The sequence below is a fragment of the Acomys minous genome (assembly GCF_964271855.1).
Source record: "Acomys minous genome assembly, chromosome: 1".
Taxonomy (NCBI): Eukaryota; Metazoa; Chordata; class Mammalia; order Rodentia; family Muridae; genus Acomys; species Acomys minous.
Genome location: NC_140483.1, coordinates 29,032,713 through 29,044,927, shown reverse-complemented (window position 1 = coordinate 29,044,927; position 12,215 = coordinate 29,032,713). Strand labels below are relative to the sequence as shown.

Below are 12,215 nucleotides of genomic sequence, written 5' to 3'. Positions count from 1 at the left end.
GTCAGTGAACCGAGTTGCCCAAAAATCAAGTGATCTATGATCTTATCTGCATACGCTGTTTAAAACAGTAAAACCATGGAGACAGAAAGGAGGATGATAAGGGAGATGGAAAGAGGAATTGTTAGTGGGAGGAGAATTCAGCTTGAGACCTTGAAAAGAGTCCTGGAGAGTGGTGGCGAACATTTTATGGCAAAATAAATGACACTGAGGTAGACACGAGTAGGGCTGATGGGTCGAAGTCGACAACACTGATGTGTGACTGTTTCCTTACTCCCTGCCTTCCTCACCCCTTAGCATTGCAGTGTCCGGAGTTTTCAGTTCCAAGTAAAACCCACATGAACTGTACGGACCCCTTTGGTGCCTTGAGCTACCAGTCAGTCTGCAACTTTTCTTGTGATGAAGGCTCACTCTTGGTGGGACCAAGTGCAATAAAATGCCTGTCTACTGGACACTGGAGCTGGGATCCTCCGGAATGCCAAGGTAAGGATAGATTCTCCTCATTTTCTCGGGAGTGGGTTTGAGGCAGTATTCTTAAAGGCTGTGCCTGAGGTGCTGACTGCGTAGGCTCCACTGTCCTCATCAGAGTCTAAATCAAGACTGGGCAGGATCCTATCACGGTGGTACTCGCTGACTAAGCATAGTATCCAGAAAGAAGATGGAAAAGAAAAATTAGCCTTGGTAGTGTGTTCCACAGCAGATCCAATACTTTCTTCTTGGGGACCATGACATGTCCTGGAGGAATGACAAAGGGAGAATTACATAATCTATAGTTGTAAGCATTCTCCACCATCTGTATGGTGATGGAGAAGCTTAGGATAGAGAGGAGAGGACTGGGGAGAATACGTGCAGTGAACTGGCGGTGCGTGCACTCTCAGAGGACAGCAAGGTGCAGCCTCATTAAGACCCTTTACGTCTGCATTAGACTTAATGTGAGAAGGCCGTCATGAGCTGTGAGCACCGTAACATCCTGTGTGAAGTGGAGCAGGTCTAGTCGCCTGACTTAACAACAAATGTGTGATTTTCATATTTATTTTCTCACTTCTTTTCCTTTCAGTGTACCCAATACTTTATCAAGGTTTATGACAGAGAACCTAGGCTGATGTCAAAGTGCTGACTTTTTTTAAAATTTTATTTATTAATTTATTCATTCATATTACATCTCAATTGTTATCCCATCACTTTTATCTTCCCATTCCTCCCACTTTCACCCTATTCCCCTCCTTTATGACTGTGACTGAGGGGGACCTCCTCCCTCTGTATATGATCATACGGTATAAAGTCTCTTCTCAGTAGCCTGCTATCCTTCCCCAGAGTGCCACCGGGCCTCCCGATCAAGGGGACATGGTCAAATATGGGGCACCAGAGTTCATGTAAAAGTCAGTCCCCACTCTTCACTCATAAAATGTTTTTTGTTTTTTAGAACAGCCCAAGTTTGGTTTGAAAGCCACTTTTAATAAAACAAGATTTTCACTTATAAAACCTATAAATAGATAAGAAAACAGAGAAATTAAAATATCCTCTTAAATATCAACCCTCCCAAATAGCATTCAAACACAAAAGTGCTTCTGATATGTCCTCATGCATTTTTGCTTTGTACTTTTATTGTGTATATTCAGTTTTAACAACATACTTAATATGTGCAATATGAAATATTTCTGTATTATTTAACTTTGTATAGGCTTTCAATATTTGAGTAAAGGCAAGGAGGTCATGGTTTTCATGAAGAGAAAACCGCTTGTTTCACACAAGTGTACATACACAAGTGTATACATATATACAGAAGTGTATACACATACACAAGTATACATACATATTCACAAGTGTACACACACAAACACACAAATGTACTCAGCATGCGCTCACACACACAAGTGTACATACACACAAGTGCACACACACATGTTCACACACCACTGTAAAGCCAACAATACATGTATGTGTAACTAAATTAACCGATTAACAACATAATAGGGTATCCTTCATGCCAGGCGTCAGAACCTATGCAAGCTGCTGGAATTGGGGTTGAAAATGAAGAACTGGGTCTGCAGAGGCCAGAGTGAGGCTATGAGCTTGTCCGTTCAGCTCTCATCCTCACTACACTGACCTCCATTCAGCTTTAAGAAGAGCTCAGAATTCCAAAGCAGGATTATCAGAGTGACCAGACCCTTCCAGGAAAGCCACACTGCTCATTGCCCCATAGTCCTGCCTGTGGGTGTTCACAGCCAGGAGATTGCCACTCACCCCAGCTTCCTGTGACCTTCCAGTTCCCTTCTGCTCTTAGCCCTTTGTTTACTCTGAGGGAACTTTCTCCTCTTCTTGCTGGGTGCACATCAAGTGAAATACCCACTTGTGGTTGAGGCAGGAAGGTACCACGAGGCCTGAAATCCACAAGCTATTGTGCCACTTCCGAGGGAGAGTGTTATCAGATCATTTCCCTTGTCACTGTCCCCACAGCTCTCTGCACTCCTCATTGCAAAGTCACAAGAGAGCTGGAAATGACTCCAGGATGACTTCACCAAACCAAGGACCCACACCCCTTTCCCCTTTGCATTTCCAGCTTACAGCCCACACATCCCTCCCCATCCCTGTCTCTGTCTCTCTGTGTCTCCGTCTCTCTCTGTCTCTGTCAGTCAGTTAGTCTGTCTCTTACACACACACACACACACACACACACACACACACACAGAGAGAGAGAGAGAGAGAGAGAGAGAGAGAGAGAGAGAGACAGACAGACAGACAGACAGACAGACAGACAGATAGACAGACAGACAGACAGACAGACAGAGACAGAGAGACAGAGACAGAGACAGAACACAGGAAGACAGAGGGTAGGGAATGAAGGGACGAGAAAGGTACACCTTAAAACTTCATGGTGTTGAGTTAGCTGACCAAGGAGAGCTGTACCACTTTCTCTGGCTTAAAGCCGCACACTAAACAACCAGGAGAGCAGCAAAGAAGCCCAGAGACTGTGGTTACACCTAGTCTTCCCTTCCGAGCATCAGCATGATTCTGCTGGGCCCCCTCGCTCTGTGAATCCGGAGAGGACCGTCTGGACAGCTACCAACACTGGCACTGAGATTCCATTCACTCTTGATCTGACGAAGTCATTTTAAGATAGGGAGATTCAGAGAGGTTAAGTGACTTCCCCACACACCCAAAGCATGATATGCAATCCAAGCCGTCTCCTAGCACTTCACACTTGTGCATATATATGGTGCCAAATAACTGTGCAGGCTGATTTAACTCTTACTGGAAATTGAACTTGGAGGATCATTTATGCCTGGTCCTGTAAGTGGAAACTTCTGGGACGAGATAGAAATTGGCAGTTACAGACAACTGATGAAATATGTGCCTACCTTATTCTCTTTTACATTTAATCACTGAGTGTGACGTAAGTGACTTGCTATATACTTAAAAGTACTATAAGGCAAGAGTTACAGTTTTTCATATATATTGAAAATAAAACAGCTAAGGCTGGAAAGGGGTCACTGTGCATAGCACAAGCTAGGACATAGACCCAGATTCTCTCTACCACCTGCTGGGGAAGGAAAGAAAGAAATTTACTTCAGTTTTTATCTCTTGGCATTGTTTGCTGGAAACATCATTGGTTTATTTCTCACCCATATATATAATCAAGGAAACAACTTTCCCTGGGGTCTAAGGGCATCCAAACTCTCCTCTCATAATCCGTGCTAAGATGTGTTTCAGCTGACAACAAACAAGCCCCTGCACGAGGTGGCTCCTCTACTAGAGGATAAACATCACCTGATCTCTCACAAGTCTGTTCCCCATCTCACCCTTGGGATCAAAACAAAAACATGTTTATATCCACTATAACATTTGAAAACTAGCCCTCCAAAGGGCACCGAGTCCCTTTTATAATCACCTCTGAAACCCTGTGTGGGTGAGGCTCAGAATAACAGTCAACTGTAGGCTGCAGCTGTCACCCAGCTCCCTGGCTTCTTAAAGAGAAAAAGGCATAAACGCAAACAACAACAGATCACCTTTAGCTAAATGCTAAACTAGCAAGCAGAGGCAGACAGACAGACAACAGTCACACAGAGAGGGTGGGGAGAGAAAAGGAGAGAGAGAGAGAGAGAGAGAGAGAGAGAGAGAGAGAGAGATGGGTTTCAAATGTCAAGTTCTAACATGTTCATGGTCTCCTCTCCCACTTCGTCCTTCCCGCTGTAGCTGTCACCTGCACTCCTTTGCTCAGCCCCCAGAATGGAATTATGACCTGTATCCAGCCTCATGGAGATTTCACGTACAAATCCACATGCCAGTTCACCTGTGATGAAGGATTTTATCTATCTGGACCAGAAAGATTGGATTGTTCTTCATCTGGACACTGGACAGGCACCCCACCCTTGTGCGAAGGTAGGCACATGGGTCTATCCTTTCTTGCGACTTCTCAGATGCCATCATAGAAGGAAGAATCATCAGAGATGAAGGCATTCCCAAGCTAAACAACCGGCAGGAGACTCTAGATAAAAAAAATCTCTTTCTCCCTAAATAAGCTTTTAAAATTTTGAGTACAACATTCCAGCCATAACAATGCTTTCACATCATCATAGCGCATTCTAGAATAACAAGGGAAGTCAGTGGCATCTCTCCGTGCTTCAGATGAAAAAGAAACATGGACTCTGAGGTGAGAGCCCAAGGTCCTCACCGTTCACAATGATACCCAGCTACTCGCAGATGCATTTATTTTCTTATAAGGACTTATTCTCTCTTTTTTTTTTTCTGCTGTATTCTCCATTTTCTACCCATTTATTCTCACATCCACCTTCACCAACCTCACTAAGTCTTAGCCTAGTAGTTCCTTTGCAGATGGGTGTGATTTAACCTACCCCGACTTTCATGTTTTCTTCTATTTCTTTATAGACTTTAAACTCATTGAGAGCAGAAGTTGTGCCTCCTCCATTGTGTGTGTGTGTGTGTGTGCATATGCGCACACATGCATACAAAAAAATGATGCTGGGAGATTTCCATTATTGCTTTTGACCTTAACTTTTAGACATATGGCCTCTCACTGAACCCAGCACTTACCAGTTAGCGATTCTAACTAGCCAGCAACCTCCAGGAATCTACCTGCCTAGACACCCTCAGTGCTAGATTACAGATGTGTGCGACCACACTTTTACACAAGGCCTCGAGGTCTGAGCTAGGTTCCTAGGCTTGCCTGGCAGGTACTTTACCCACTGAACCGTCTCCTCAGCCCCTCCTTCACCTTTGTATCAGCTGCAGTAGTAGATGGAACCCAAATGACTGTGTACCAAGCACCTGTTGAACTGAGGCCGATCAGTTCCTGGTAACACTCACTCAAGTGTGGCCCCACTGACCACGGGAACTGGTGGGACTCTCAAAAACAGGGCAGACCACACCTGTCTTTAGCTTCCTGGTAGTACCCAGCAGGCACAATGCATTACATATACTACAAGGATATAATATGTTCTACAAAAGAAGTGCACTGTGTTAGTTAATTTATAGTTCCTGTTTGGTTTCAAAAGGGGCCATTGTTCTTATTTATTGTCGAGCGTAGTCAGAGTTAATAATAATGAGGCCAGCACTTCACATACATTTTCTTATCAGTCTACACACGCCACCTCTAAAGAAGCTATTGTTATCCCCCTTGTACAGACAATGGAGTATTAAGAGAATGAGGCTGAGCCAGGCACAGTGGCATATGCCTGTGATTCCAGCTCTCTGGGGGGTTGAGGGGGGCAGAGGTAGGCAGATCGCTGTGAGTTCAAGGCCAGCCTGGTCTACAAAGCGAGTCCAAGAGAGCCAAGGCTACACAGAGAAACTCTGTCTCTAAAAACCAGAGTGGGGTTGGATGGGACTGTCAATAGGCACATTGTAAGAAGGGCAGAGTGACTGACTACAGGGTGGTGTGGTTGGTTTTTTGTTTTTTTTTTTTTAATCACTGTGCCACACTGCCACCTAGTGTCAGGGCTTCTAAATCACCAGTTCTCATGCAGTATTTTTTTCAGAGCCCTAGAAGGGACCACAGGGGCTTGGGGTCATCACTAGGTGGAGCCCCAGCTTCTCTTTTCAGTGTGCAGCAAGCTTTCTATTGGGTGGGTGTTTCTACAAGTATTTCCATTGTGGTAAGAACACTACTTCCCTGAGCCCCTTGGGACTTGTGATCTGCCTATGTTTCCTGTCTCCTCCTGCCTTTATCCTTCAGGCTGTTAAATTGTCTCCATGAGTCTAGCAATGACTTAGATGAACCTAATTTTCACGATGCTGTCTACGAACTGGATTGCTTATATCCAGTTGCTGTGTCCCCCCCCCCCCCACACACACACCTGTAGGCCACCTCCCTGACACAGACTCTCCTCATCACTAACAAGGTTCCTCACTCACTGTTCCTCTGGCCACCAGGTTCAGCCCCTGATGCCTGGCTGAATCTTCTTAGGACACAGAGACCTGGTTTTACATGCCCCTGCAGCTCCGCCCTTCTGCTTTGTCTGTCTATCTAAATCCAGGTACTAAAACACAGTGGGCATGTGCCCTCTGAATCCTAGGATGGTTCACTTCTCTGTTTTCCTTCATTTCTTTGACTATTTCAATGGACGGATGCAAGGATCTGTGAAACACCTACACACAGCCTATTACTACAAACACCTGTGCCAATATGCCAACGTACTCTTGCATGAGGTAGTACATAAAAGTTAAAGAGCCTCAAGAATCAAAACGGCTGCCTTCAGAATGGCATTGGGTTTGAAGAAACAAGAGCCACTCTGCTATGAATAATTACTGATAAATGACAGTCATATATCAGATAATTTAATCATAAAAAAAGATGTAAGTGTAAGATATATTTGTATCTTCAATCATTCGCTGGAGCAATTTCAGGGGGAATTGCGGTGAGTCAGTTAGAAGGGTCCCTTTGTCCTGCTCTCTGGCCTGCACTAGTGGGGTGTCGCCCCCACACCCAGAGATCCCTACAGTGGGAATCATGTCAGACAAAATGAATGGTGGGGGGGGTGGTAGAAGCTTTATATACAGTTGTTAGAGATGCAGTGTATGAGTTCCGACAACAAGTTCCGACAACAAGCTCACAGAAAGCTGTTCCACCTGTGGTGACTGCCAACAGCACCAGAGAGGCCGCGCTGCATTCACATCCTGGAGAATGCGTGGGATTCAGTCATGAGAAATGGAAAGGAACAAGGCACTGTGAGCCAAGAGGCGGAGGCAGAACCGCACAGGGTCAGCTAGGCATTTGCCTTGGCTGGGAGATTTGAGGTTTTTGCTGGCATGGAACTATGATAGTTTTTTTTTTTTTTAATAGGCTTGGGAGTCCAAATTGAGGAAATGTTTTAGATGGAAGGAGTTGGTATAGTTTCAGATGTGTAGGATCTGAGGAGATGGGAGGATGTCTTAAAAGTAGTCCAACACACACAGGAAGGAGGGCAGAAAGGAAAGCTCGGGATTGTGTCTGGTTGAGGAGATAGTAAGAACTGAATGAGGCTACAAGGCCACTCAAACGGAGGGCGGAGATGAGGAAACGGAGCCCCCTCCCATGTGTGTGTGTGTGTGTGTGTGTGTGTGTGTGTGTGTAGGCTAGAAGCCAACTTCAGGTGTCTTCCTCAATCACTTCCCACCTTCCTGAACCAAGGTCTCTCACTAAAGCCAGCGTTCACCATTTCTGCTAGATGGGCTGGCAGCTGAGCGCTGGGACCGGCTTCCTGTCCCCAGGTGCCGCTGGTTTAGGAGCACCTGCCCAGCTGTCACACTGGTGCTGAGATCCAAACTCAGACCCTGTGCTTCAAGAGCAAGCTCGTTTCCCATTGGGCAGTCTTCCAGCCCTGCCAACTGCCTTCGCGAGACTGAGTGCTTGACTTCCGTTTCTTCATGACCTCTCCCTATACTCCTTTCTGCAAGCCCATCCTCCCTTCCTTCCTGAGGTAAAAGTGGTTTAAACATCGCGGGATTAGCACTGATTAGCAACAGGCCTGAGATACAGTAGGAAGTCAATTAACTGTTATTCAACTACTGAGTGAATAAACTTTGTGAAATACGGAATGTCTGAATAAGCATGGGTATTGGGATGTTCTCGTTCGATACTCTAGCAATCAAGTGTCCAGAAATCTTCGCCCCAGAACAAGGCAGCCTGGATTGCTATCACGCTCACGGAGATTTCAGTGTTGGCTCCACCTGCCACTTCTCCTGTAACGAGGACTTTGAGCTAGAGGGTTCAAGAAATGTGGAATGCACCGTTTCTGGAGGATGGTCAGCCTCCCCACCGACCTGCAAAGGTAATGATAAGTTGCACTTTTCCCACAATGATGACACACAGATTATGTGACAAGTACGTATTACACTATTAGTGGAGCGCACTCAATGCAGTCATAGGTTTTAAACCTTTATAAAATAAGACAAAACAGAAATCTTTCTAAGATGCAACAGAACTTTTCTGTTCACGAATAAAAGACGCACTGATTCTTATGAAGAAAATTTTGTTCATGCCTTTTAAGCCTATTTATTTCAAAGGTCTTTAGTGAGCAGAGCTACAGTGCTCAGAATGCTGGGTGGCAGTTATGGGCCCAGCTGCTTGAACCAAGGGATCAAGACACAGAGACTTCAAGCATTTTCATCTTATCACATGGCAATCTTTTGATCAAGCCAGTGACATCGTTTCCGTTTCATCTTTCATGCTGACCGTGGGCCACGGGATAACGTATCTTCCAACACAGCTGGGAGCACAGGCAGTTGCTTGTGCTTACTGTGGCCTTCTCTTGACTTGCTAGATTTCCTGCTGCCCCCTTTTAAACACTATCAGTAATATCGACTCTGCCTCTTCTTATGTCCCGGACAATGGTTTTTCGTGGGCACTGTTTAATGCCATTTCTTCTAAATCCTTTATTTACCTGTGTGTGGTGTGTGTGTGCACACGCATGAGCCGGTGTGAGTGCCCATGTGCATGTGTGCAGAAGCCAGAGGAGGCCAGCAGGTGTCTCCCCTCTGTTAATTACACCCACCTTAGTTTCTGAGACAAGGTCTCTCACTGAGCCAGAAGTTCACCTTCTCGGCTGGGCTGACTGGCTAGCAAGTTCCCAGGATCGACCTGTCTCCGCCTGCCAACACTGAGGTTTGAGGTACACACTCAGTCATCCTTGCCTTTTGTGTGGACCCTATGGTTGAACTGAGGTCCTCTTGCTTTCAAAACAAGCATTCTCAGCCACCGAGCCATCTCCCCAGCCCTTCGATAATTTTCCTCATTGCATTTTCCATAACTGAGATTAATAGATTTTTTTTCAGAGCTCCTTTGTATAAATTGACAGAGATATCTTGTTAAGGGAAAAGTGGGAGACAGTTCCTTCATGACAACTTTAATTCCGGTGTGATCCTTTTGCCTGCAAACATACTGAATACTTTAAATTGGAAAAAAAAATTTTTTTTTTCTCGTGACAGGGGTAACATCACTTCCTATCCCAGAGGTAAAATGTCCTGCACTCACGACTCCTGAACAAGGAACAATGTCCTGCAAACACCACCTGGGGAGCTTTGGTCCGAACACGGCTTGTTACTTTGGGTGCAAAACTGGATTTACACTTAGAGGCACCAACTCACTACGATGCGGGCCTTCGGGACAATGGACAGCAGCAATGCCCACATGCAGAGGTGAGTACACAGGAGCAGGGGATTCTGACGCTATCTTCCTGCCTGTGTAAATTACCCCAGGCCCTAACAACCAGGGCAAGCAAGCATTCACTCCTCCGTGACTTCCACAGCAAGCCCAAGCCCAAGAAATGTGCTGCACCTGCTCCAGCTTTGCCCTTCCCTAAACCACTTCCAAGCGCCCTGGTCCTTACGCCTACATGTGTCAAAGCTAAAAGCGTGCGACCGTAAAGCCAGCCCAATGAGTTGTGAAGTATAAATTGCAAGTTACTATTAGGTGACAGGAAAAACCTGCAGTGCGTTTGTAACGATTGGAATCTAAGATGTCAGCCCGGAGTGACATTTCTTAAGGAGCTACAACACTGTTCACAAAGCGTGGGACCCACCCCCCGCCAAGTCTTCTTTGTCTTGATATCTCCCACAAAGCACAGCACTGAGCTTTACAAATGCCGCCACTGCTCTATGGCACTTATTTGAATTAAATCTGATTTCCCAAGGTTCATCTGCAGTTGCCTGAAATATAGTTTAAAGAGGATTGTGGTCTCTCCTTCCAACTTCTTCTGTCCAGCCGTGAGGGAGACAAACTAAGTATTTTGTTAATCCTATGCTGGCATGGCCAGTCAATCACAATGTATTAATAATAACACACAGATTCATATTCAAGAGCATTTTTTGAAGAGCAAATTTTGTAAAGAGACTTTTTGGAGACCAGGTCAGTGCATTCGCAGATGTGTGTTATAGGATGCTATGTGTCATCCTGGTACCTTGGCTAGTATTATTTCAGTAAATATTTTTGATGAGGTGTTATTTGAAGAGCTGCTATGACTCTTGGGTGGGGCTGACCTCCTTTATGACATTTCACATCTATTTTATCTAGTGACAATTCCACAGTCCTACTTGCCTTCCTTCCCCAATGTCTGCTTCTCATACATCCCTTCCCTGTCCCCCTTACAGCCGTCAAGTGCTCAGAACTGCACGTGGACACAGGAGTGATGAACTGTTCCAATCCCTGGGGAAAGTTTAGCTACGGATCAACCTGCACCTTCCAGTGTCCAGAGGGACAGTTGCTGAATGGCTCTGCAAGGGCAACATGCCAAGAGAACGGCCACTGGTCAGCCACCATGCCAACCTGCCAAGGTGCATTCCTCATACAGTTTAGAATATCACCTTGAAGTGGAGAGGGAGAACAGGATCCCCCGTTTCTTTCCTGCACACCTTTCACAGTGGCTTCTGCTCCCTCCACTACTCCCTTCCCCTACACTTGATGAATATTTCACGATGAGCCACAAAGGATCCCTTTGGTTTTATTCAGAGCCCCCAGGGTGAAGCTGGAGACTGTGTGCGTCCAGTCCCTGCCATTTCTTTTCATTGTTTAGATTTGTAAAACCAATTCCTCCACTTCTTATAAGCCTTGCTTAACAGACCGTGGCACTTCAAAATAAACTACTCAGGGAGCTTCACACAGAGTCCTAATTTGTTACCTCAGACCTTTATTTTCCACCTACCTCTGACATCACCTCTCATCCTTTACTTATATTCCATTGTTGGCAAGCTTTATCTCAGCTCCCGACTTCCCCCTCACTTTCCCTTAGCAGTTATGATTTTTTTGTTACATATCCAAATCTTTGATTGATAAAGATAAATTATCTGATCATATATTTCATTTACCCAAATATCATGCACAGCTGTTTGTATCTGCTAATGAATTCCTTTCAGGGGATCTTTACCATGTCCACTTTAGAAATCATGATTTTTTAATCAAGATAATAATGCCTTGGGATGCAATCAGGCCTGGGTTCCTGGTCTGGTGCCATGGGCTTCTGACTTGGAGATCTTCCCTACCATGTTATTGGCACTGGCAGGGCCTTTGAGGACTCTGCTTGCAGCCCTATCTCAGTTCTTGGGGTGCCCCAGGAAGGATGGCCGATCTGTGCACACTATTCTTACATCCTGCGTGTGTGTTTATTTGTTAGCAGAGCCATTGACAATCCAGCAAGCTCTGACTTACTTGGGTGGTGCAGTGGCTTCTACAGCCGGTCTGGCGACAGGCGGGACACTTCTAGTTCTGCTAAGAAAGCGTCTCAGAAAAAAAGGTAAATATGAGGGATCCTTCTTTCTTGTTCATGATTTTGGAGCGAAGTGATAAAGTCAGTAGTTTCTGTTTAGAAACAGCTTGTTAACGAAAATAATACTGATATTTGTGATCTTGAGCCTGTCTATCAGAATCACCTGTAGGAACTTAGGAAAATAGAGAAATTCTACATTTTTCTTTTTTTCCCCCTTTGTGTGAGTGTGTGTGTGTGTGTGTGTGTGTGTGTGTGTGTGTGTGTGCGCGCGCGCGCGCGCACGCTTGCCTTTTGCATACTAAGCCAGTGCTCTACCACTGAGCTGTGGCACCATCCATTATATAAAATTTTCCAAAGCCTTCCCTTAAAATTCTGATGGAGCACCTTAGGGTCTCTGGACCAACCAAAATGAAGTGTAAACATACTGTGCTTCTTTTCCTCCAGCACTCCATACAATAAACATTTGCAAATAAGCCTTTTCAGTCAGCGGGGCCAATAGTGACAGTACCCAAGGCTGAGGAA

At 45.3% G+C, this 12,215-nt stretch overlaps 1 protein-coding gene across 2 annotated transcripts in view; it reads left to right on the top strand.

The window, feature by feature from the left end:
- Positions 1-12,215, top strand: part of SELP (selectin P) — a 36,264-nt gene that overhangs the window by 19,812 nt on the left and 4,237 nt on the right. The window contains exons 7-12 of one of the 2 annotated variants that reach the window (XM_084785970.1): positions 295-480; positions 4,192-4,377; positions 8,079-8,264; positions 9,421-9,630; positions 10,582-10,764; positions 11,604-11,720. In XM_084785970.1, the coding sequence (XP_084642096.1) occupies positions 295-480; positions 4,192-4,377; positions 8,079-8,264; positions 9,421-9,630; positions 10,582-10,764; positions 11,604-11,720 (1,068 nt within the window). Of the gene's footprint in view, positions 1-294; positions 481-4,191; positions 4,378-8,078; positions 8,265-9,420; positions 9,631-10,581; positions 10,765-11,600; positions 11,721-12,215 lie in introns of both variants that reach the window. The other variant, XM_084785969.1, reaches the window with a different exon arrangement.